At 42.1% G+C, this 24,181-nt stretch overlaps 1 protein-coding gene across 1 annotated transcript in view; it reads right to left on the bottom strand.

Moving 5' to 3' along the window:
* Nucleotides 1-2,356: 2,356 nt before the first annotated feature.
* LOC101617634 (transmembrane serine protease 11F) overlaps nucleotides 2,357-24,181 on the bottom strand; it is a 34,264-nt gene continuing 12,439 nt past the window's right edge. The window contains exons 5-11 of the mRNA XM_012950343.2: nucleotides 13,956-14,023; nucleotides 10,899-11,062; nucleotides 10,232-10,270; nucleotides 8,370-8,571; nucleotides 4,982-5,241; nucleotides 3,318-3,460; nucleotides 2,357-2,515 (exon numbers count right to left, since the gene is read on the bottom strand). Of these exons, the coding sequence (XP_012805797.2) occupies nucleotides 2,357-2,515; nucleotides 3,318-3,460; nucleotides 4,982-5,241; nucleotides 8,370-8,571; nucleotides 10,232-10,270; nucleotides 10,899-11,062; nucleotides 13,956-14,023 (1,035 nt within the window). The remainder of the gene's footprint in view (nucleotides 2,516-3,317; nucleotides 3,461-4,981; nucleotides 5,242-8,369; nucleotides 8,572-10,231; nucleotides 10,271-10,898; nucleotides 11,063-13,955; nucleotides 14,024-24,181) is intronic.

Below are 24,181 nucleotides of genomic sequence, written 5' to 3'. Positions count from 1 at the left end.
ATAAGCTATTTTAATGCACTTTTCTATTTCTTAGATTCCCTATAGCCTTTTATATTTATTCCTCTTATTTGCATTAAAACATCATTGAATTGTCAATATTTAAATCAGTATACATAGTTTCACACATAACTATATACAGTAATCACAGTCTTATGAAGTATAAATAAAATTACACAAAAGCATATCTCCATTGTCATATAACTTACAATGGAAAGAGTGAATATTTTGGTACATGGATTTGCTTTCATGTTTCCACCAAAAGAGGTGTTGACCTTAAATTTAAAAAAAAGTCCAACATCAATGAAGCCCATCTTTAAAGCTTTCAAAATTTTATTTTTAAACTAAATTTTTTCCTGATATTAGTCATTATCAATCAAGAATGTGCTGGAATTTTGTTCTTGAAAGGGAATTATACATGCATGACCTTTCTGTATCCCTATCTTACTGGGATATAAATAAAAAGAGCTGGGAGAGTTTTTAAGTCATATTTACCTTATTGACCTATATTACATAAAAACCCATATGCATGTAAACTAAAAAAAGTAAACCAAGACTTTTAGTCATTAAAAACATGCAAATAACCACTGGGCGTGGTGGTGCACGCCTTTAATCCCAGCACTCGGGAGGCAGAGGTAGGAGGATCACCGTGAGTTTGAGGCCAGCCTGAGACTACCTAATGAATGCCAGGTCAGCCTGGGCTAGAGTGAGACCCTACCTTGGAAAACCAAAAAAAAAAAAAAAAAAAAAAAAAAAAGGAAATGCCAGACTTTGCTTTGATACAGACACAGGCTGGAGGTGGACACAGATCATCTCAGTGGTCAGAACGAGGGTAGCAGGTTGTGGTCTGTGGCTCTCTCCACAAGGAAGCACAGCACAAAATAAATGACAGAGACATAAGTGACCTTGAAAACATAATACTTCACTTCATCTTTTACAATGTAATTTAAGGGATTTTTGGAATCACCTGCATTGTTTTAAGGAAGCAAGGGGGACTTATTGTATACATTTAAAATAACATATATAATATATAGAGTATATTTGTTGAACCCAAAGCACATTATTACAGTAGCTTATTTATTTTTGGTATCTTACGGTGTGTACATGCTATTGTAAATACTTTGCATTAACATATTGAAGCCTCATGAGAACTTTCTGAGGTAGTATCATTTCAGTCTCATTGCAGAGATGAAAGAACCAATGAATGAAGAGATTCTGCGTCACTTGTAGACAAACGCACATTGCATGTGGTACAGATGAGCTTCACACTATAGCTTCCTTGTTCAGAGAGTACTGGCTAACTCTGCACCCACCAGTGCACGTTGGTCTGTAGCTAATGCCCAAAGTCATTTGGGTAACAAAATCCTTTGTCTTCAAGATTCCTGAGGCATTCATTTACTTCTATCTAGGGTGCAAAGCACACCAGGGGCTGACTGCAAAAGTACTCCCCACCAACATTCTGATAGACATATGACTAGAAACAAGATAAAAACTTACAAAAGCACCATTTACCATGTGGTGATGTAAATATTTCTAAATATTTGGATAGCACATTCCATTGACAATCTAGAGTGTCCCGCTTCTAATCATTTGAAACCAATACTATCTTCATCTGCTTCTAACTGTCCTTCTATTTCTCACGGAATTAATATTTCTGTAGTTTTCTTTCTTCCTCCTCTCTGGGCTGATCATAACTGATGTATGGACGGCAAGATGCTGCTAAAGAGTGAGACAGAAATGCTTTTAACAGTGCAACACGCTCCTGGAGCTGGTCAGCGCTCAGTGAACAGGGCAATGCTACTCGCAAGAGGAGGAGGTCCATTTCAGTAAACCCCAACCCTGATGGCCGATGACGCTGCTCTGCTCTATTAGAGATAAATCCAGACTCACATCCAGGTTAAATTGCAGAAACCACGCTCCTTCATTCTAGCTATTGAGTGTCTGGTCATCAGTTCTAGAATGCGGAAGTCTTGATTCCTTAAGGAAGATGCTATGCTTTTTTCAAGATGAACTCCCGGGGCTCTGGGTATTGTGAGGTACGTTTGTTGCAGCCGGGAAGTTCTTCATATCCAGTGGAAACTGATGTTTCTAGTCTTCCCTTGAGGGAACCACTTAAAAGTATTTGTAAGAAGTATCACAGTTTCCCTACAGAGCACGGCTTGTCACCGTCTGAGTCATGTGCCTCCAGAGTAGACAGCTTATGTTCACAAGGCCACCCCATGATACCAGATTTGTCCCGGACTGAAAAGTTCCTTCCAGCAAAATCACTGATTCAACTGACATGAATCTAAGTCATAACACACACTAGGCAGCTATTTCTGCTCCATGTAACATGAGCTTAAGTCATAAGCCATCTACATTAGATGCCAGTCTTGGAGGCAATCCAGTCTCTGTATTTAGTCACTCTTGTGTAGACCCCAGGTTTTTTTGGAAGAGCACATGACTGTCCCCAACTTACTATACCCACAATGTACCAGATGTCCCGATTGTCATAAACCAGAGGTCCTCCAGAATCGCCCTGGAATAAAAACAAACACGTTCTTGTCCACTTTCAATTAATTCAAGCTCATTGTAATCATCTCTATTCCATCGACAGAACAAGGACACTATTATGTGGACCATGCAGCTGGACTACACTGGATCACGCCCTTCCTTCACCCTTCATTCGGTGGAGCTAAAATGTTGTGCTAAACCTTAAAGCATATTTTTTTTTTAGAAAAGCCAACACTTATTCACATGTAATGCCTACATTATTTCTAGTTTAGTGTCCTTAGATTTTTGTTTGTTAAGTCAGATATTTTATGAATAGCTTAACATTTTATGCATATAACATGTAAATATGAGCTGAGTTTTTACAGTAGTACAGGTAGAGAATTTGAAAGGTCTCTTCTGAATAAGCTTGACTATTTTATTTCCATAGGCTTGGTTTTCTTTTCTTTTACTCATCTATTTCTAATTTATGTTTTCCTCCTGAATTTTGGGAAAACTTCACCAATTTTCTTATATAGTCAGGAGATAAAGAAAACAAACACATGAGGAGGGAGAGTGAATCCAGGGAAGCAAAAGAGAACAGCAATCCTAATTTCCTCATCTACAAAATGGGGACAATTATAACACTGGTTGTATCTTATTTGAGTAAAATAATATATTAAGGTGTTTTGTTTTGAGCTTTGTTGACATTAAACACTCAATACAGTAATATTTATTGTTATCATTATTAAATAAACAGTTTGATGGGATAGACACCAATTTCCTTGCAATTAACTAAATACCTAATGGAAATGTTCATTTTGAGGGCTTGAGCTTGATATTCACCTCACCTTACACGCATCTACTTTTCCTTCCATGAATCCTGCGCACAGCATCCCTGGGGTAATCAGGCCGTCGTACACGTCCTTTCTGTTGCACACATCAGTGCCAATGGTCTCCACTCTGGCTTGCCGGAGCTTGTTCTGTGTGGGCCCTGCCCAGAAACAAACAAACAAGCAAGCAAGGTATTTTTCAAATGCAATCACATCTCAGACGTCACAGACAGGACAGAAGCACAAATGATTGTTTTAATGTTAATTGTTGCCTAATTATATTTACTGTGCATGCATAAAAAAGACACAAACTGTGATATTACATCTTATTAAGTAAGTCTTCCAAGGCACCCTTTGAAACTGTGTACAGATGTTATAGTTATGCAATTTTTGGAGAAAAGAGTCCAGAATTCTCACAGGGTTCTCAGAAAGATCCACAACACTGATCTAGCCCAAGTGGTAGACGTTCCTGAAATCCACTGGTTTTCCAAAAGGTGACCAGGTAGAAGGCATGATGCAGCACACACGTCTATTTTTCCTGCTATTTTCTCTACTGCGCTATTCAAATCTCCCAGCACAGGAAAAGGAGAACCTACAATTTATGCCGTGATGAGATGCCAACACAGAGTGGGGCTAGGATTAGGGGTAGATACCGCATAAGTAGATGCAGAAGGAAGGTAAATTAGGGCTTCTGGGTGATGCTATTGGTGTTTAGCCATGAGCTAGAAGAAAAGAATACTGAATTTCAAAAGACACAAGCATCTCTCACAAAGCCAAGTTGGATATACATGGAATGTTTGAAAAGTTTTCATATAACATAATTATATTCTTAAAATAAAAGAGCCAGGGCAGGAGAGATGGCTTAGCAGTTGACACTTGCCTATACAGCCTAAGAACCCAAGTTTGATTCCCCGGGACCTACATAAGATAGATGCATATGGTGATGCATGCATCTGCAGTTCAACTGCAGTGGCTGGAGGACCTGGCACACTGATTCTCTCTCTGTCTCTCTATCTGCCTCTCTCTCTCTCAAATAAATAAATAAGCAAATATTTAAAAAATAAAAAGATCTACATTAAAGTATATTAATATTTAAATTAAAGTATATTAATATTTGTCTCCCATTCTCTTTAATATAGTCCTGATAGAACTTTATATCATATTTTCCACTTTAAAAGTCTGAGTAGTCTCTGTGTGGAGCAAACTAGCACTTAGAATTCTGAAGGGCTAGTATTCCATTTATGAAATTCTTTAACTTGATGTATTTTAAAACATCTGAAGAGGTAGAATGAAGGAAAAATGAAAATTCTCACACCATTCATTACCCATGTTCACATTTGTTACCATCATATGTTCTCAGTGAGATGATGGAGAATTGAAATAAAGAATTTTCATTGAGATTGGGATTCCTAGTATTTCCTCTTCCCGATCAAAAGGATTTACATCTGACAAGTATACAGTTTCCCTGTCTCTCCTTTGCTGAACTCTCTGACTCAGTCTGTTCTTTCTTCTGTGTTTTTCCCTCCCCTTTCAGTTCCGGTTTATTATTTCTGTAGTGAGCTCCAACACAGGCCTTCTCATGCACAGCTTCCTGTCCTACCAAGGGTCACACACTTGGGCACACCACTGTTATTTTTATACAACGCTTTTTGTACCACAGAAATGAAATTGAAACTACTGACCATCATCCACAATTGATCCAAACCCTGTGACAAAGACACTTGTTTGCGGTGGCAGCTTCATGGAGGAGTCTGGAAGGCAGACCCTCTGGACTATATTTGAAAACTCTACTCGGGCAGTGAGCTGGGCCACAGCTATGTCATTCTCATTGGTCTCTCGGTGGTAATCTTCATGGACGATGATTTTCCCCAAGTTTCTTTTCACTGCAGGTGGTGTTATAGTTGTCCCAAAAGTAGCAATCCATTGACTTGGGTCTTTATTCCTACCAAAAAATCAAAGAGTAAGACTTCTGATACCTAACTCTAACATCTAAAAGAAGAAAAACTGTGATCATACTTCTCCCCAACTTTTAGAAATATGCTCCTGAAAAATCCCTATAGTGAGAACATTTACATGTGGTGGCTTTGTGGGGGAAATATTTTCTATGCTTAAAGAATTGTATGTATTTTATTAAGGAATTTCAAATTATAAGTTCCTGGTTCATTAAAGGCTCGTTAGGTTCTCTTTCTTCCCTCATTTCAGTGAATTGTGAAAAACTGATTTTGATTTGTGTTATATAATAAACACACTAGTCAGCATTTTTCCTCTGTATCAAATCATCCGCTTTTGTCCCATGATTTACTTGCTGGTTCTTGTTTGCTGCGATCTTTGAGGCTATGTGGAATGTGTCTACTGTGGAGCCCTGAGTGCATGCTGAGTCGTTCCTCACCTACGCCCACACCCCTCCCTGATAGCACAGGCTGAGCTGACCTCTCTGGAAGCCAAGCTCCCACCTCCCTGAGCTGCTCTGGCCAAATGCCCCTCTTACGAACTCCTCCTTCCCACACATGCTGTTCTCTCCTGTGGTTTCATCACAAGCTCTGTTCTAACCAATTAACTATTTACTACCCAGATTCTTCTCCGAGGTCCATTTCACGCTTTTAAAAATGATCCCCATCAGGAATGACTGGACTTGGGCTGAAGAGATGGCTTAGAGGTTAGCGTGCTTGCCTGCAAATCCAAAAGATGCAGGTTCTGTTCCCCAGGGCCTGTGTAAAGCCAGATGCACAAGGTGGCACATACTTCTGGAGTTTTTTTGCAGAGGCTGGAGGCCCTGGCATGCCTATTCCCTCTTTCTCTCAAATAAATAAAATTAAAAAAACAAACAAACCACAATGTGTCTGCCAATAAAAGTTAAGGAAAAAAAAAAAAAGAAGAATGATTGGATGCTGGCGTGGTGGCGCACTTCTTTAATCTCAGCACTCAGGAGGCAGAGGTAGGAGGATTGCCGTTACCATGATTTCGAGGCCACCCTGAGACTACATAGTTAATTCTAGGTCAGCCTGGGCCAGAGTGAGTCCTTACCTTGGAAAAAAAAAAGAATGATTGGACTTACATAGGAATTTAGAGTTCTTGGGGTGAAGAGAAATTAGGTAGAAGGAAATAACTCAGAGGAACATTTAAGTGGGGGATTTCCTTCTTCATAAGGGGTGACTGTTTAGGTGAGTCATCCACTTTTAAAGTAATGCAGACCTGAAATATCAGTAGCTTAGCGCAGGCCTGCCCCTGGGATGATGAGGCGCAGCCCAGAGACGAGGCGGGCCCTCTTGTGTTGTGCTGGGGAGATTTCGCACAGTCCAGAGAGGCTCAGGCCGGAGCACTGGTTTGAAACCCACACACTACCTACTAGAATTGTAAGAGAGGTAATAGCTTACAAAGACTCCAGGGCTAAGGAGCTCACGACTGAGTTGGGAAGACGAAATAGAATTTACCCACTCCTTTATGCGCCGTCAGTGGCCAAGGAAGCCTCATATAATTGGTCCAATCCAATGTGCTTTGAGAATCAGGACACAAGAAGATGGTCCAGGTCTCTTCACATCTAGTAAGGATCGTTGCTGCCCTCCCCCCCACCTGCACTGTTTCACAAGGACTGGAATAAGCATTAGGATTGGTCATAAATACACTTTATTTATTTATTTACCTATTTATTTGAGAGGGAGAGAAAGAAGCATATAGAGCAAATGGGCACCCCAAGGCCTCCAGGTACTGCAAACGAACTCCGGATGCATGTGCCACCCTGTGCATCTGGCTTTTTGTGGGTATTGGGGAATTGAACCTAGGTCCTTAGGTTTCCTAGGCAAGTGCCTTAACTGTTCAGTCATCTTTCCAGCCCTTAAATACACTTTCAAAAATATACTAATTCTGCAAAAATTGCATTCATTAAAATATGAAAGTTATTTGGGTAACTGCTATATTGTCCTCAAAATAACCCCTTATCTCTTTTCTCAATAGTATATCCCATATATGATTATATGACATTATACCACTCCCAAAATGTAAGCATTTTTCTTTGAGGTCATCCCTTACCCAGATCTCTTTTGGATTATTATCAACATTAAAAAATGCTATATTCATCATATTTCAAAAAACTTTTCTTGACATTACCAATACCATCAACTACCAAATTTCTTTGGTCCCAGTAGTTAAAACTTTTTGTAATGGATTTGAAAGTTATTGCATCTGGTCCTCTTCCATTTCCTCTTTAATCCATTATACCACTATTTCTTTCACCAAAGTCACCAGAAATCTTTATCAGCTTTCATGGCCCATTCTCATGTAGGTTTGTCAGTCCAGAAAGACTGCAACTGACCTGCCAAAACTACCATTTCAATTGCTATATTTGACATTCTTCATTACTAAGTTGTTATTCTGGTTATAATCTTAATTTATATAAACATATCAATCACAAACTAAAATGGATTAATACTCTCACAAAAAGATAATATTGGCAGACGGAGAACGTGGTGTATATTTATGAATGAATACTGCTGAGTTTTGAGAACTATGACCGTGAAAGACTAAGTGGAGAGATTCTGCTGCCCTGTTCCTGACCAGCCTTCCAGACTGCAAGGGCAGTGTGACAAGGTAGTTAAGTCTACTGCCTTCGACACACCCTCTGAATCATACAAATCCATTGGAAGATTTGGGATAATACAATGAGAAAGAAGAGATTTAGAACAGATATCAATTTTTTTTTTTCTTTTTAAAGTCAATTTTTATTTGCCTATAAAGAAGTTGGAGAAAAGAAATTTGGTTTCATTATGTTGTATTTCACATTTCATTTTTTGTTTCCTTCTCTTAAGCCCTTCCTAAACTTATTACAAGTATAATAGTCTTCACAGCAAAATAATCTATCTATCGTAGGAAAGATGGCAATAGTGTTAGTATGATACATGGACATAAATGGTAAGAACTACCAATGATGCAGACCAAGCATTGTGTACCTCAGGGCCTGAATAGGGTCCACCCTGGGCTGAGCAGGGAGGGTAAACGGATGAGATCAGGCTCTGTTCTCACCCTGAATCAGTGGCAAGAGAGGAAACGGGGCTCCCAACCGCGCGGGGCACTTACTTCCTGAAGCAGTGAGCCGCAGTGAGCAGCCACGTGTTGCTGATGAGGGTGGCTCCGCACTGGTGGCCAGCCCCTATGAGCTGCAGGCTGGCTTGCCACGGCCACTCCCCTTCCATAGCCGTCTCCCTTCCTTGCACAATCCTTTCAGTAGAGGAGGATGCTGGCAATGGCATGTTGGAAGATGTCACCCTTATCCCACAGCCTATCAAAGAAATACACATTAGTTTATTCTCCCTACAATGGGGCGAAAAAGGTATTCTGATTTGTAGTCAAAGATGTTACTTACAAAATCCATTTTCCCAGCCACTTTAATGTATTTCTAGCATATCACTGAGTTAATTAAATATAACTCCTTTGACTATTTTAGGATTATGAGCATGTCAAGGTATCCAGTGCGGTAGCTAACTCTTTTCTTTCTTCATATAAAGCATAGGCAGAAGAGGGTGGTGGCATGCACCATTGGAAGGTGGCCTGGGACTTTTAAGCCAAAAGCGAATATAGCATTCTTTGGGAGAAATAAGAAAGACTGGGGCAAATTCAGTGATCAGAAACTGATGAAGACCTTAGTTAATTTGATTTTTTTAAAATTTTTTTTGTTCATTTTTTATTTATTTATTTGAGAGTGACAGACATAGAAAGACAGATAGAGGGAGAGAGAGAGAATGGGCGCGCCAGGGCCTCCAGCCTCTGCAAACGAACTCCAGACGCGTGCGTCCCCTTGTGCATCTGGCTAACATGGGACCTGGGGAACCGAGCCTTGAACTGGGGTCCCTAGGCTTCACAGGCAAGCGCTTAACCGCTACGCCATCTCTCCAGCCCTAATTTGAATTTTCTAAGTCTGTTGATGTCCAGCTCAGGAGGCAAACTGCTCAACGTAGTGCGCCATACCCCTAGCAAGGCATTTGTGAGAGTACAGAAATGTTAGGACTTGTGCATTCCTGACATTATGCCCATGTGGTAATCTGTCCTTGTCAGTACACATTTAAAGCCAAAAAAAAAAAAAAAAAAATGTTTTCTTTGCATTTAGGTCATTCTGTAGCCATTCAGACTTTTACCTATACATAGATCATTTGTTGAGCATCAAAAACCTAGGTTCTCTGCCAAATGTTTTAGCAAGACACTTTTTAGAGAAGAGAACCCAGCCTGGAGGGGAGAGTAGGTTGCTGTAGGTACCTACTGGTGAGTAACAGAGCGCGGTGCACCATGAAGAGATCCCACGTCAAAGTCAAGAGCACTTATGAGAGAGCTCAACACTGAGTGCTCTTCACATAACTGTGGAGAATAATTATCATCCAATTGTCATCTTTGAAAAGCCTATATTTTAATAGTTTAATTTTCTTTAATTTGCTAAAACATGAAAAATGAAGAAAATCCTTATATCAAATTCCCAGTCGGTTAGACTTCAAATCAACCTTTCAGAATACTGGAACATGTTCTTACAAAATGTCAACATGTTTATCCATAAAGACTCAAAGTACACTGGGGATTGTGGGCAGAGTGGTAAAAGGAGAACAAAATGTATATGTCATATATTTCAAAAAATGCAAAATAAAAAAACCCTTAACTTGGTGCCACATTAAAACACACTCTCAAATTATGAGAAATCTTTAAGGAGATTATAACACCTAGGATACTATTTAGCTTTGATCACACTCATAGGCCATAAAACAAGGTAATATTTGTTATAAATTTATAAATTAAATATGCTAAATATTTAATTTAATAGAAAATAAAAAGGAATGTTTATTTCATGAATGTTACATTGCAGGAGGAAGCTCAGTAAATTGTACTTGGAATTTTTTCATGACTTGCTTATTATCTTTCCTGTGAAATAAGCAATTAATGTGAATTTTGAAACTTACGACTATTGAGGAGATTTCTCATCTTTTTGCTGTCAATTGCTGGAATAGACAAAACATTTATTAGTTGGCATAACAACATATTTCCCTTTTCATGCCATTTTTAAAAATGTTCATTAATAGCAGTCATTTGAAACATTTATATGTCAAGAGGACACTGGATTTTTCATAACCATGTAATATATAAACAAATCTCTGATTTGATTTTTGGTTAAAATTGTAAAATTTCATTTGAAAATAAATTCAGACAGAATTTTATTTTCTGATTTTTTCAGAAACAAAAAGAAATTAGAAACTTAGAAAATGGGTAAAGATAAATATCTTGATGGCTTTCTTTAAAGGGCTGTAACAAAAGTCAAAGGTGCAACCCGTAGTTCCCATCACAAGTGGGGTTTGCCATACAGTGTGATCTGGATACAGTGTACCAGTGGTCAGTGATGAGAGGCATACTATGTCATACTAAACCACATTGTGTGGATACAAAGAGAGAAAGACAGAAAGAAAGACAGAAAGCAAGAAAGCAAGAAAGAAAGAAAGAAAGGAGGGAGGGAGGGAGGGAGGGAAGAAGGAAGGAAGGAAGGAAGGAAGGAAGGGAAGAAAGGGAAGAAAGGGAGAAAGAAAGAATATTTCATCTTCTTAAGAGCACTGTCAATTAAAAGAAAAGGCTTACGTGTGAGGCTAAATGATGGTTTGCTTATAGTCAAAGGCATCTGCTTAATCTTCAGGGTCTGATACAAAGTTCTTTCGATCCTTTTCCTGAGGCGCTCGGTTCTGTCCGTGGAAGGCGATCGGAACATGAGCACCATGAGGACGTTCACACCTTGCTCATCTGGACTAAAGAGCAAAACAGCACACAGGTCAGGCCGTCTCTCCAGTCATGAACTGTTTCACCTACTAAGACCCATTCAGCTTAAAGAAATGACATGTGAGTCAGATTTAAGTGATCTCTCACTAAAGGGAACAGGGACTTTGTATGATGGTGGTGTGTTAGATATGTTGTAGAAGAAACAAGACAAAATGCTACAAACACTGGACAAAGTATACTCAAAAAAAAAAAGGCTATTCTCTGCCTTCCCCTAATTTTCAGGGCATAGTGGAAGGAGTTCTTCACGGAAGCACACTGTGCATTCCCTTACAAGGTTTGCTGTGTAAGGCAGTTGAACCACAGTTGTAACTGAGGTCAGTAGTCTTCAGAGAGATGTGGCAGAGACAAGTTTGCTTATCAGATCCATTGTCCTCTGCCTCCTGAGTGCAGACAGCTGGCCTGCCTGCCCAGCCTCTGAGGCACTCTTCCCACTGGGTTATGGGCAGAGGTGATGCCCCTCACCTCCAGCCTGGCTCCTCAAACACCTGTCACACCTTTCTCCTTGCCGGCCAAACAGAAGCAGAAGGTTCCCGTGGGAAATTCCACAATGGCCACCAGCACCAAGCAGTTTGTCCCACTCCGACTTTTTAGACTGAGCCATGGATATAAACAAGCCTTAACTATATTTTTTAAAAAATTATTTATTTGTTTATTTGAGAGAGTGCAGACAGAGAGAGAGAGAGAGAGAGAGAGAGAGAATGAGCATGCCAGGGCCTCCAGCCACTGAAAACAAACTCCAGACTCATGTGCCCCCTTGCGCATCTGGCTTATGTGGATCCTGTGGAATTGAACTTGGGTCCTTTGGCTTTGTAGGCAAATGCCTTAGCCACTAAGCCATCCCTCCAGCCCCAAACCTGAACTATATTAACTGATATTTTGGTGTTTGGTACTCAGTAAGTGAATAATTTGAAAAAGCAGTTTTAAAGATAAATCATTTGATCAATTGTTGGACTATATTAACAGCAGTTCTAATCCTTACAGGATTGAACAACTTTGACTTTGTAAGCTTTTGTGTAGGGCTGGGAAGACTGCAGAAGCCTTTTAGAAAGGAATTTAATTTGAAGGACAAAAGAAAAAAAGAAAAGTGCCTAAGATAGAAAAGGGAGGACAAGGGCTAGAGAGATGGTTTAGTGCTTAAGGCGCTTGCCTGTGAAGGCTATGGACCCAGGTTTGATTCCTCATTACCCATGTGAGCCAGATACACAAGGTGGCACACGTGTCTGGTGTTCTTTTGCAGTGGCTGGAGGCCCTGGCACACCCATTCTCTCTCTCTCTTTCTCTCTCTCAAATAAATTTAAAAAAAACTTTTTTTTAAAGAAAAGGAAGAACAGCAAAGAAAAGTGAAAAGGAATAAAAGAAGGAAGGGCAGGAGGGGAAGTAAAGGCCTCTAATTTTTTTTAAAAATGGTTTATTTATTTATTTGAGAGCGACAGACACAGAGAGAAAGACAGATAGTGGGAGAGAGAGAGAATGGGCGTGGCAGGGCTTCCAGCCTCTGCAAACGAACTCCATACGCGTGCGCCCCCTTGTGCATCTGGCTAACGTGGGACCTGGGGAACCGAGCCTCGAACTGGGGTCCTTAGGCTTCACAGGCAAGCGCTTAACCGCTAAGCCATCTCTCCAGCCCAGGCCTCTAATTTTTTAACCATATGCACATGTACCACCAGGCCGTAAAGTAAACATATATCAGCATGGCATCTATAAACATTTACCACCAGGCAGTGAAGTAAACATGTATCAGTATGGCATCTATAAACTTGAACAGGTATAGGACCAATTCCAGTATAAAAGTTTAATCTCTTTTGACTTATGTATATTATCTTTTGCCAAGTTGTTAAAATTAAGTTAATTGAAATTAAAAAACAAGAATGCATTCACGTCAAAGAAAAGCATTGCAGAGTGTGGTGGTTTGATTCAGGTGTTCCCCATAAACTCAGGTGTTGTGAATGCTGGGTTCCCAGTTGATGGAGATTTGGGAATTAACGCCTCCTGGAGGCAGTGTATTGTTGGGGGTGGGCTGACAGGTATTATAGCCAGTTTCCCTTGCCAGTGTTCGACACACTCTCGTTGTTATTGTCCACCTTATGATGGCCAAGGGACGATGTCCACCCTCTGCTCATGCCATCGTTTTCCCCTGCCATAGTGGAGCTTCCCCTCAAGTCTGTAAGCCAAAATAAACCTTTTTTCCCCAAAAGCTGCTCTTGGTCAGGTGATTTCTGCCAGCAATGTGAACCTGACTGAAACACAGAGGAAGTCTCAGTGATGGTTGAAAAGTCATCAAGACAGAAAACTAAAAAGGCCTGCGTTCTACTGGGTTTAGGAGTAGGGAGGTATGATCAGAACTGTCTCATTCCCTTCCCTTCTGTTTTTTCTATTTAACAACTGAGACTGTGGCCATATCGCAGTTTACATCCTTTGTGACTCAGAAGTTGTTTAAATGGTTAGACTGTACAACCTGCAGAGTTAAAAATTTCTGGACCAGGGCTGGAGAGATGGCTTAGTGGTTAAGCGCTTGCCTGTGAAGCCTAAGGACCCCGGTTCGAGGCTCGGTTCCCCAGGTCCCACGTTAGCCAGATGCACAAGGGGGCGCACGCGTCTGCAGTTCGTTTGCAGTGGCTGGAAGCCCTGGCGCGCCCATTCTCTCTCTCTCCCTCTATCTGTCTTTCTCTCTGTGTCTGTCACTCTCAAATAAATAAATAAATAAATAATTTCTGGACCAGAGTGAGACCCTACCTTAAAAAACAAACAAAAAAATTTATGGCTCACTTTGCTGCAAAGATTCTCAGGGAACCTGAGTGGATACGTCAATTAAATGTGTTATCTGAATAGTAATGTTTTGGGTTATGAACTAAGTCCACATACCTTATCTTGATAACATGAGATTTGATAAATCGCCCCCCTCCAGAAGAACGGCGAAAAATCCTAGACATCTGATAAAAATAAAAGGATTAGTCTTAATTAACATGTGACTCCTTGTTGTATCTAGAGATGTGTGATACACAGGATTCTCAGTTGGTTCACCATGATATACAATGGCTTTTCACAGTGAGGAGACTAAGCTTGGGTTGTGATCCTTCAAAGACCATACAACATTAACAAACCTGCTAAACTTTACTAAGCCTTTATAAAATCAGGTAATTGCAACATCTGCCTCACATAATTGAGTTGAGAATTAAGTAATAAAATTATATCACATATTTTATACCTTGTTTAGTATCGAGAAAATTATTCATGTTAGTAGTTTTAATTATTGTCAAATGAATAAAATATGTTCTATTTTTTAAGCCAGCATCCCAAGTCAGTTTGCTTCACTCGTTTACACCTGGTCTATGATTTATACCATTTGTTGAATTCTTTGATGCTTATGGTATTCCTAGGCCCTCTGATGTATCCTGTCATAATCTTGTAACTCTGACATCTCACTTGTGAGTCATGTCATCATGCAATGCAGGAATTCACACCAGACACTAGGAATGATAATAAGTTTCAGCCCACTTCACACCAACATTGCGTTTCTCAGTCTTTGCAGCCTGAATTTGTAAAGGATGTCTAGATTTTTAAAGACCTGATTTTGTAAAGGGTTCTGGATCCCTAAAAGGTGTCCCACTGACGGGGCGCTGCCTTAGTATGAAAAGAAGACTGCTGAGTGAAGTCAGAAGCCACTGTGTAAGTTTGTACAAGGTCCATTTTCCTGTTAACTTTTGCCCCTATTTGTTTGCTACATCATCTGGTAAAAGGGAATGTTGTGTACCTTGTCCATGAGATTCCTCCTTCTTTCTGAACCCTCGGAACCCGTGACAGGTATTAAGTCCTTTTCATTGCTTCAGCCCACTGGATCATCTAAACTCTACTTAGAAACTCATAAACAATGAAACTGCTGTCTTTTCGGTGTGATGTCACAATACAAGCAACCACCGCTGACCACACACTCCCACATGAAGATCACAGGGGACTGGTCATAAACCACGGCCTGGGCTCCCAGATATATCACACATTAATCAGTCCTTCAAGGAAGGTTCCAGTCTCAAAAGTTCTGTAATGAGGGCTGGAGAGATGGCTTAGTGGTTAAGACATTTGCTTGTGAAGCCTAAGAACCCAGGTTCTATTCCCCAGTACCCACATAAGCCAGATGCACAAGGGGGTCCATGCATCTGGAGTTCGTTTGCAGTGGCTGGAGGCACCGACATGCCCATTAGTTACTTTTCTTTCTCTCCTCCTCTCTCTCCATCTATCCGTCTGCCTCTCAAATAAATAATGAAAAAAAAAAAAGTCCTGCAATGATCATTCAGTGCATACCAAGAACATACTGAGAATAGCATATTGCTTGTAAGAGCTTCCTCCTGAAAACAGTCCCTGCCTCAGCCTCCTCAGGAACACTCACCACTGAGACAGCAAGCGGAATAACACCCCGCTCGACTTCGTCTGGAGTCAACACATGGAGCTGCCGACGCTCACGGCAGCACCAACTGCTCTTACTCCAGAGAGCGGATGGCTCAGCTACCCCGCTCACGCCTGTGCCCATGGGCCCTGCTGACAAGTGCCAGCGAGGGGCATGCAGCCTCTCTAAGGTGTGATGCCCCAGCAACTGCAGCGCCCATGCCCTCTGTAGTGGTTTAGTCTACTGGCACTTGGTGGCCCCTTTGGGTCTACATGCTTGTGTGGAGAGGCAGCTTTGGTGACTGAGTGAGAGGCACTCACCCAAGGCAGAGGCCTTAAGACTGCTTTGCCATCTTTGCCCCATAGACATCCCGGCTGCAGTCAAGATGGGGGTGCAGGAGGGTGGAGTTCACTGCCCAAGCTGTCTCCATCCCTGGGCTTATCTACTCCACCAATGCTCTTTGCTAGTTACACAAGTCCTGGTCACTAATGCTGACCTAGCATATACTTTCCCCTCTTCCTACAATGCACCTCTTTGCACCCCAGGCTAATTTCCTCCATCATAACATTAATCTCCGAGCAACTCCAACTAAGCTCTCATTTAGCCTCCTCCAAGGGAGACGCTCCTTCATATAGGCAAAGCCGGGACATCTCGTACATGGTTCTGTTGTAGTGGGTATGAGCCATAGCATAACAATGTCTCTCCCACCCTAGCATCTGAGCTGGGTGAGGACAGCAGTTTATGTGATTAATGTTTGCACATCTACCTTGTCTGCTCTAGAAAAGCACACTCACTGCAAGGCTGATGTGTCAAGGTATGCGTGAAGAGATGAATGGATGAATTAAGAGTCAACAGTGCAAGGAAGGAGATGGGAGGTGGTGTATTGTTTTATCAGGTCACATTAGCACCTATATATCCCTGAAGCAAGGAGGGGGCTAGGAGAACCCAAGGGCGATGTCCCCTAGAGGGTCCTTTGATAGGTTGGAGTCAGCTCTGAGTCAGGGCACCTACGACTTTCTGAACTTCTCTGAGCTTATTTTCTTTCCACCTTTCAAAGAATAGGGAGACAAGCTGATTTTAACTGTAGTCCTTGTTTCAAATTCCAGCATTGAAAAACAAAATATGGTTGTAACAATGCAAGTAGCTCTTACTGAATGGACCTGTACCTGACCCATTACTGTTTGGGGCAAGTTTGCACGTTCCTCTGACGTACAACTACATGTAGTGCACGCATGTTGTCCTTTGGGGAGTGTGTGTGTGTGTGTGTGTGTGTGTGTGTGCAGTGTGTGTGGTGTGATTTGGGTGTGCCATGCGCATGTATGTGCAGATGTGCGCGCACAGACCCCATGTACGCTCTGGAGTGTCAGGTGTCACCCTCTTTTCGCTCATCTGTGCGCGTCCTTGTGACGGGATTTCTCACTGGTCTTGGAGCTTGCCATATTTGCAGTCCCCAGTGCTTTTGGTCTCTGCTCTCCACAGGCCTGGGGCTACAGATGCGCACGGCCGTGCCCCGCTGTTCATGTGAGCGTTGGAGACACACTCAGGTGCTCCGGGCCCTTGCCCTTGTATTGCGCTTACCCAGTGAGCCATCCTACCAGCCCCTGGGCTGCCTCTGAGAAATAGACTCTTTGTTACTATACACCGGCTAGGGAATTCCTTTTGAGCTCATACAAGGAAAGAAGACAAGACCAGCAAATTTCTTGCTTTTGTCCGATTAAAGGACAAACACCTCAATAAAACTGATCCCTGGGCTGGAGAGATGGCTTAGCGGTTAAGCGCTTGCCTGTGAAGCCTAAGGACCCCGGTTCGAGGCTCGGTTCCCCAGGTCCCACGTTAGCCAGATGCACAAGGGGGCGCACGCGTCTGGAGTTCGTTTGCAGAGGCTGGAAGCCCTGGCGCGCCCATTCTCTCTCTCCCCCTCTATCTGTCTTTCTCTCTGTGTCTGTCGCTCTCAAATTAAAAAACAACAACAACAACAAAAAAAAAAAACTTATCCCTTTTCCACTCCAAGCAAGCTTCCTACTGCCTCAGATGGGGTTTCCCTCCTCTGATCTCTGAAAACACTGCTTGGCATTCAAGTCCCACAGTTCAAATTACACGCCACACTGGGGCAGGACTCAGGCTGCCCTGTCTTCTGTTACTTGTGTTAGTTACTTTCTTGTTGCTATGAGTAAATATCTGACCAGAAACAAGGAAAAGGCTTATTTCCACTCCCATTTCTTATGTTTCTAAGGGATACAACAGGGAATATATGGCAGGCTGTCTCATCACATTGTAGCAAGAGGTAGAAAAAGTGAAGAAACAGCATGTGGAGCCAGGCTGTAGAATGCTCAGGCTGACCCCCAATGACCCACTTCCTCCAGCTCCACCTCCTAAAGGCTCCATAGCCTTCCCAGACACCACCACCAGCTGGGGACAAGTGTTCAGATACATGAGCCTGTCGGGGAGAGTTTGCATCTAAATCACCACATTACCTAATGTTCATTTTGTATTCTCCCCGTCCCCCCCCACTTCCATTAAGAAAGGAGATTATAAATTCCTTAAAGGAGTGAACTCTAGTAATCTTTAAGTCCTTAACAGTTTTGCACAGTGGAGTCTCAATAACATTTTCATTAATGACTGACTATTAAGAGTTACGGTTAGGAGCTGGAGAGATGGCTTAGTGGTTACAAAGTTTGTCTGTGAAGCTTGAGAACCCAGGTTAAATTACCCAGGTCCTATGTAAGGTGTAGATGCCCAAAGTGACAGGCGCATCTGGAGTTTATTTGCAGTGGCTGAAGGCTCTAGTGCCTCCATTCTCTCTCTCTCTCAAATCAATAAATAAACATATTTTTAAAGGACTTATGGTTAATCCTTACCAACATTATGAAGGGAAAATAATACTGGCTTTTGAACTCCTTTGTGACTTTTACTTTACTTGGGCTATTTGTTTTCTGTTGTTTTTTGATTCAACACAATCAGCTAAGTGTCCCTTGTGTTTAGAGGATTGAGATGGGAGCTATAGGTAGAGTATGGAACAAAAGAATCAAAAGAATAAAAGAATCAAAGTAAGAAGATTGGGGGTTGTAAGTAAAAAGGCACTGATATCAAGTGCTATTCATCAAGGAACATAAGATAACGACCGGGAAAGCACAGCAGGGAAGGGATCTGCGAGTATGTGATGTTTAGACGACACTTGAAGGCAGGGAGATGACCAGAGATGGGTGACCTTCGAGTAGAACGAGCAGAAGGCACAAGGGATTGAAAAGCAGGCCGCCATGGCTGAGAGGGAGCAAGGAGGAAAGTGCAAAGGAGGGAGGAGCCAGAGCTGAAGCACGCGGGTGGGTTCCGAGAGTCTTCTGCAAGGAGCCTGGATCCATTCTAAGTCTGTGTGAAAGCTACGTGTGAAAGCTTCACTAGAAGTAAGCCCAGCGTTCTTCTGAAGGGTCCTTCTGGTATCTGCGTGAGTAGTAGAGGGATACTAAGGAGGAAGAAGTGATAGCTGTGCATTGCTTCCTAGAGGAATTGTTCTAGCTAGTCTGAAAGGGCTAGAGGTCGAAATGTGACTTGTGACTAGACAGCATAGACAGAGGATAAAGAAATGTAAGTATCCTCCATGGAAAGGGAGGGAGCCCTGGGAGAGAATGGGTGAGGGCACAACCTTCAAGGAAGATGTTGAGATGCGGCTAGTCTGAGATGCCTGAGAAATCTTGCGGTAGAGATGTCAGGCAGGCTGTGGAATGTAAGAGGACAGGCAGTTCCATCCATGTAGTTCAGGTGGAGCAAGGCATGTCCCCTCTTCCTCTCCGCATGACACAGCACTGTCTCATCCTTTTGGCCAGTCTTTCATGGAGGAAAGGGCAGAAGCTCCAAATTTGAAGAGCCAGATAACAAGATTGCTTCTTTATTTGAGAACAATTACGGAAAAACTGTCCCTACTGTTTCCATCAGTATCCTAGGAGACTGGTGAGGGAGCTATGAGCTCTGTTGCCTGGGGAGAACAATGCAGGAGAGAGCAGGGACGGCCTTTGAGCTCCTGGGGAGCCTCTAGCTTTCCACACCAGTTTCCACTTTGCTTATTTACATTTTTGCTTTGCTATGTTAATTTGCTTTCTGTGATTTGTAAGCCAATGAGTGCTATTGTGCTAATAGATGAGATAACTTCTAGGTCAGGGGATGAAAGAGAAGCTGGCAAGGCCAGGTGCATTCTCTGGATGACAAGAGACCTTGGCCAAGGGGGATTTACTGCTTATTGTTATTTTCCAAGCAGAACAAGTCAGCTTTCTTTCTTTAAGAACTTCTTAAGAAGCTATGCTGACTTACATGGTGGTGAATTGTGATGCAAGAATGACAGCATAGGAATATATTTACTCACATAGAAACAAATCTCTACATTCGTTCTCTCCCCAGATTGCATTTAGTAGGTGAGTAGACCCTCCCCAGGCTTCTGGAAGTGCGGGCTGATAGATACCCAGTCACACCTGCACTCCCAGAGGCTTGTCCCCACCTGGCGCAGTGACATCTGAGAGGTCCTGCTCCGCCTTTCCTGGGTGTCAGGCAAACAGCCCAGCGCTCTCAGCTAGCCGGACCTGTCCGATACAAGCTCAAGCTGAGGCTGCTTGGTTTTGGAAGCCCCATTCTGTCATGCTTCTTCCTGTTGTTCACACCTCTTCAATAAGTGCTCCTGGAAATTCTTAGTTTAATCACTTAACCAGGAGTCTTCAGTTACAGATTCTGTCTCTTGGCACCCAACATGGGGCGAGAGAGTGTTGAGCTACGCACCTACTTCATTCTTTTTGTTTTGGAAGCTGGGTTGTACATTCCTGATTTTTCTTTTCTTTTCCTTTCTTTCCTTCCTTCCTTCCTTCCTTCCTTCCTTCCTTCCTTCCTTCCTTCCTTCCTTCCTTCTTTCTTTCTTTCTTTCTTTCTTTCTTTCTTTCTTTCTTTCTTTCTTTCTTTGTTTTTTTTTTGAGGCAGGGTCTCCCTGCAGTCTGGGCTGACCTCACAGCAGTACTCCTGCCTCAGCTTCAGGGTGCTGGGACTAAATGTGGGCGCTGCCAGTGCCTGGCTTCACGTCTGAATTTCAGACGAGGTTTAACTTGCATCTGGGAAGACAGTCAATGAACTTGTGTGGAAAAGCAGTCTTAGATGTAATATTTTGTGGCTTCAATGGCAATTTTTGTATTTTAAGCATTATTTCCTTAATATTGCAAAAGAAAGGAAAGCAAAGGAGATGAAAAGAAAGGGAAAGGAGAGGAGGGAAGGGGAGAGGAGGTGGTAAGGAGAAGAGGAGAAGAGGAATTTTAAAATTCTCTTGAGCTTTATTGTTGTTTTAAAAGTTAAGGAACTCTACAAAGAGAGTTTCTCTAGAAGCTGTGTGAAACATGTTAGAAAAATATAAACAGCTTTAATTTAACATAATTAAACCTGTAATTCGGACTATAAAAACAATTATTATGTTGTTTGAAATACTACTCTAATCATTTTAATTCTTTCCCAAACAATAAATTACTAACAAAGTATACATCCAGTTTTCAAACAAAACATTCCATGGCAAATCATGCCACACATCTGGCCCTGGGGAAGGTAATGATGTTAAAAACAATGACTAACCTTAGAATGTTTACTAAAGTATCCTGGTTTAATGTTTTGTTTTAAAATGTTCATATTTTTATATATGGGTACATTGCTTCGTTCACAACTTCTCTTGACTACTAATAAAATAAACTTACTTGCAAATGCCCAGTATTTGACAGAATCCTTAAGTACAGGATATTAAAAATAGTCATTAAATAAAATACCTGAACAAAATGTTGCTAAAGTCATGGACTGGATGAACAGATGGATACGCTACTCACAGGCCATGCTTTTCAATGTCCCCTTACATAATAATGAAACTTAAATCTGTAAAGAATCTTTGAAAGATAAGTATAATGGTTACATAAAAGAAGAGAAAGAAAATTGTAGTTAAAATTTAAACACTATTGAATACTTTTTACATTTTTGAGAAGCTCAATAATTCTGGTGCTAAAACATAAAAGACCAATAAGTTATCATAGAAGTTAGGAGAGTCAACTAGGAAACTCTCATTTGCTATGTACAAATCCTTCCTGCACAGCTTCCACGCTTCCATATATTGTCCTTTAAGAAAACTGAAGTGGAATGAGAAAGTGTAAAAAGAAGTAGAGATAAAATATTCATGACCGGGCTGGAGAGATGGCTTAGCGGTTAAGCGCTTGCCTGTGAAGCCTAAGGACCCCGGTTCGAGGCTCGGTTCCCCAGGTCCCACGTTAGCCAGATGCACAAGGGGGCGCACGCGTCTGGAGTTCGTTTGCAGAGGCTGGAAGCCCTGGCGTGCCCATTCTCTCTCTCTCCCTCTATCTGTCTTTCTCTCTGTGTCTGTCGCTCTCAAATAAATAAATAAATAATTAAAAAAAAATATTCATGACCATAGAAGTACTATAAGGGTTACTAAGAACTAGGAATTTTGAAAATGTACATTAACAACCCTCTGCCCAGTGTGACAAAAAAATCAAGTCTCCAGAGCTTTCCAAGTGTCTTTTGGAGGACCACACTCTTTCTTATACAGATTTATATGTTGGCAACAGGTCTCAGCAAAAGAAATAAATCTTCTGCTCTAAAATGTCCACGAAAGGATAGAAAATGCCAAACACACACACACAAAGTGAAGTGGGGCTGCAAAGAAAGGGATAACCAAGCCCAGCCATGTTCACATACACAATTAGGAATAAGTGAGAAGTACTCTTTTACAAGTGTGTGTGTGAGAGAGGGCAGTATGCATGTGTGTGAATGCCTGTGTATGTGTGTGTGTGAGTGCACGCGCATGCACGCACACAAGCGCATACATGTAGAGTCCATAAGACAATCTCAAGTACTGTTCTCAGGAATGCCATCCACCTTCTTTGAGAATCTCTCACTGACCTGAGGTTCACTAGTGTGTTAGACTGGCTGACCAGTCATTTCAAGGTGCCTTCCTGTGTCCATCTCCTTAGCACTAGAATTACAGGTGATCATGACATGCCTGGCTTTTGTGTGTGTGTGTGAATAGAGAGGGCAAGTGTGAGTGTGAGTGTGACTAGGTACCCATGTTTTCCAGACAGGCACTTTCCCCACTGAGTTATCTCTTTAGCTCCAGAAAATTACTTTTAAAAGATTACAGAAGCTATCAATGTCAAAAAATAGTCCATAGGATTAAATTCAATGAACTATTTGGCCTGTTCAGAAGACAAATGGATCCTGGAGAATGACCGTGGATTATTGGAAACTTAATCAGGTGGTGACTCCAATAGCAGCTGCTGTACCAGATGTGGTTTCTTTACTTGAGCAGATTAACACATCTCCTGGTACCTGGTATGCAGCAAATGCTTTCTTCTCCATACCTGTCCATAAGGACCACCAGAAGCAATTTGCCTTCAGCTGGCAAGGTCAGCAGTACACATTTACTGTTTCACCTCAAGGTTATATTAACTCTCCAGCCCTGTGTCATAGCTTAGTTCATGAGGATCTTGATCACCTGTTGCTTCCACAAGGTGTCAGGTTGGTCCATTATGTTGATGACATTCTGCTGATTGGATCAAATGAGCAGGAGGTGGCAACCACTCTGGAGTTGCTGGTACAGCATATGCGCATCACAGGATGGGAAATACATCCATCTAAAATTCAAGGACCTTTCACCTCGGTGAAATTTCTAGGAGTTCAGTGGTGTGGGCGTGCAGGGATATCCCTTCTAAGCTGAAAGTTGTTGCATTTGGCCCCTCTTACCACTAAGAAAGAAGCACAATGTCTAATGGGCCTTTTTAGATTTTGGAGACAGCACATTCCTTACTTGGGTGTCTTACTCCATCCCATGTACCAAGTGACTCAGAAAGCTACTAGTTTTCAGTGGGGCCCAGAACAAGAGAAGGCTCTTAACAGGTCCAGGCTGCTGTGCAGGCTGCTCTACCCCTTGGGCCATGTGATCCAGCAGATCCAATGGTACTTGAGGTTTCAGTGACAGATAGGGAAGCTGTTTGGAGCCTTCAGCAGGACCCCATAGGTGAAGCACAGCAGAGGCCCTTGGGATTTTGGATTTTGGAGCAAGGCCCTGCCATCATCTGCAGACAATTATTCTTCCTTTGAGAGATAGCTCTTGGCCTGCTATTGGGTTTTAGTGGAAACTGAGCATCTGGCAATGGGCCATCAAGTTGCTATGTGACCTGAGCTGCCCATTATGAGCTGGGTGTTATCTGACCCACCAGACCATAAAGTTGGATGTGCACAGCAGTGTTCCTTCATCAAGTGGAAGTGGTATATACGTGATCAGGCTTGAGTAGACCCTGAAGGTATGAGTAAGTTACATGAGGAAGCTGCCCAAATGTCTATGATTTCTATTCCTGTAACAATGCCTTTTGTCCCCAGGCATACCCCTATGGCATCATGGGGTGTGCGCTATTGTCGCGACCACCTTGACCGGCAAGAATGACGTGACCCGAGAGCTCTTCTTTAAGCAGTTTATTCAGGAACCTTGAACAATCTTCTGACCTGGGGAGAGCCGACCCACAAGCTAAGTAGTCCTGCGCTAGCCAACCCTAGTGAGCCACGTGGCCCATGCAGATAGGTCCACGATGAAGGAAGCAGAATTAGTTAAGCAGCCTCAGCCAAATAAGGACTTGTTTATCCCAGAGAGCGCTCGCTATCGGGCTAGCGGAAGGTGGAAGCCGACGCCATCTTT

Source organism: Jaculus jaculus, chromosome 11 (genome assembly GCF_020740685.1).
Source record: "Jaculus jaculus isolate mJacJac1 chromosome 11, mJacJac1.mat.Y.cur, whole genome shotgun sequence".
Taxonomy (NCBI): domain Eukaryota; kingdom Metazoa; phylum Chordata; class Mammalia; order Rodentia; family Dipodidae; genus Jaculus; species Jaculus jaculus.
Note: the sequence above shows the minus strand (reverse complement) of the source record. Positions and strands in the feature narration are given on the sequence as shown.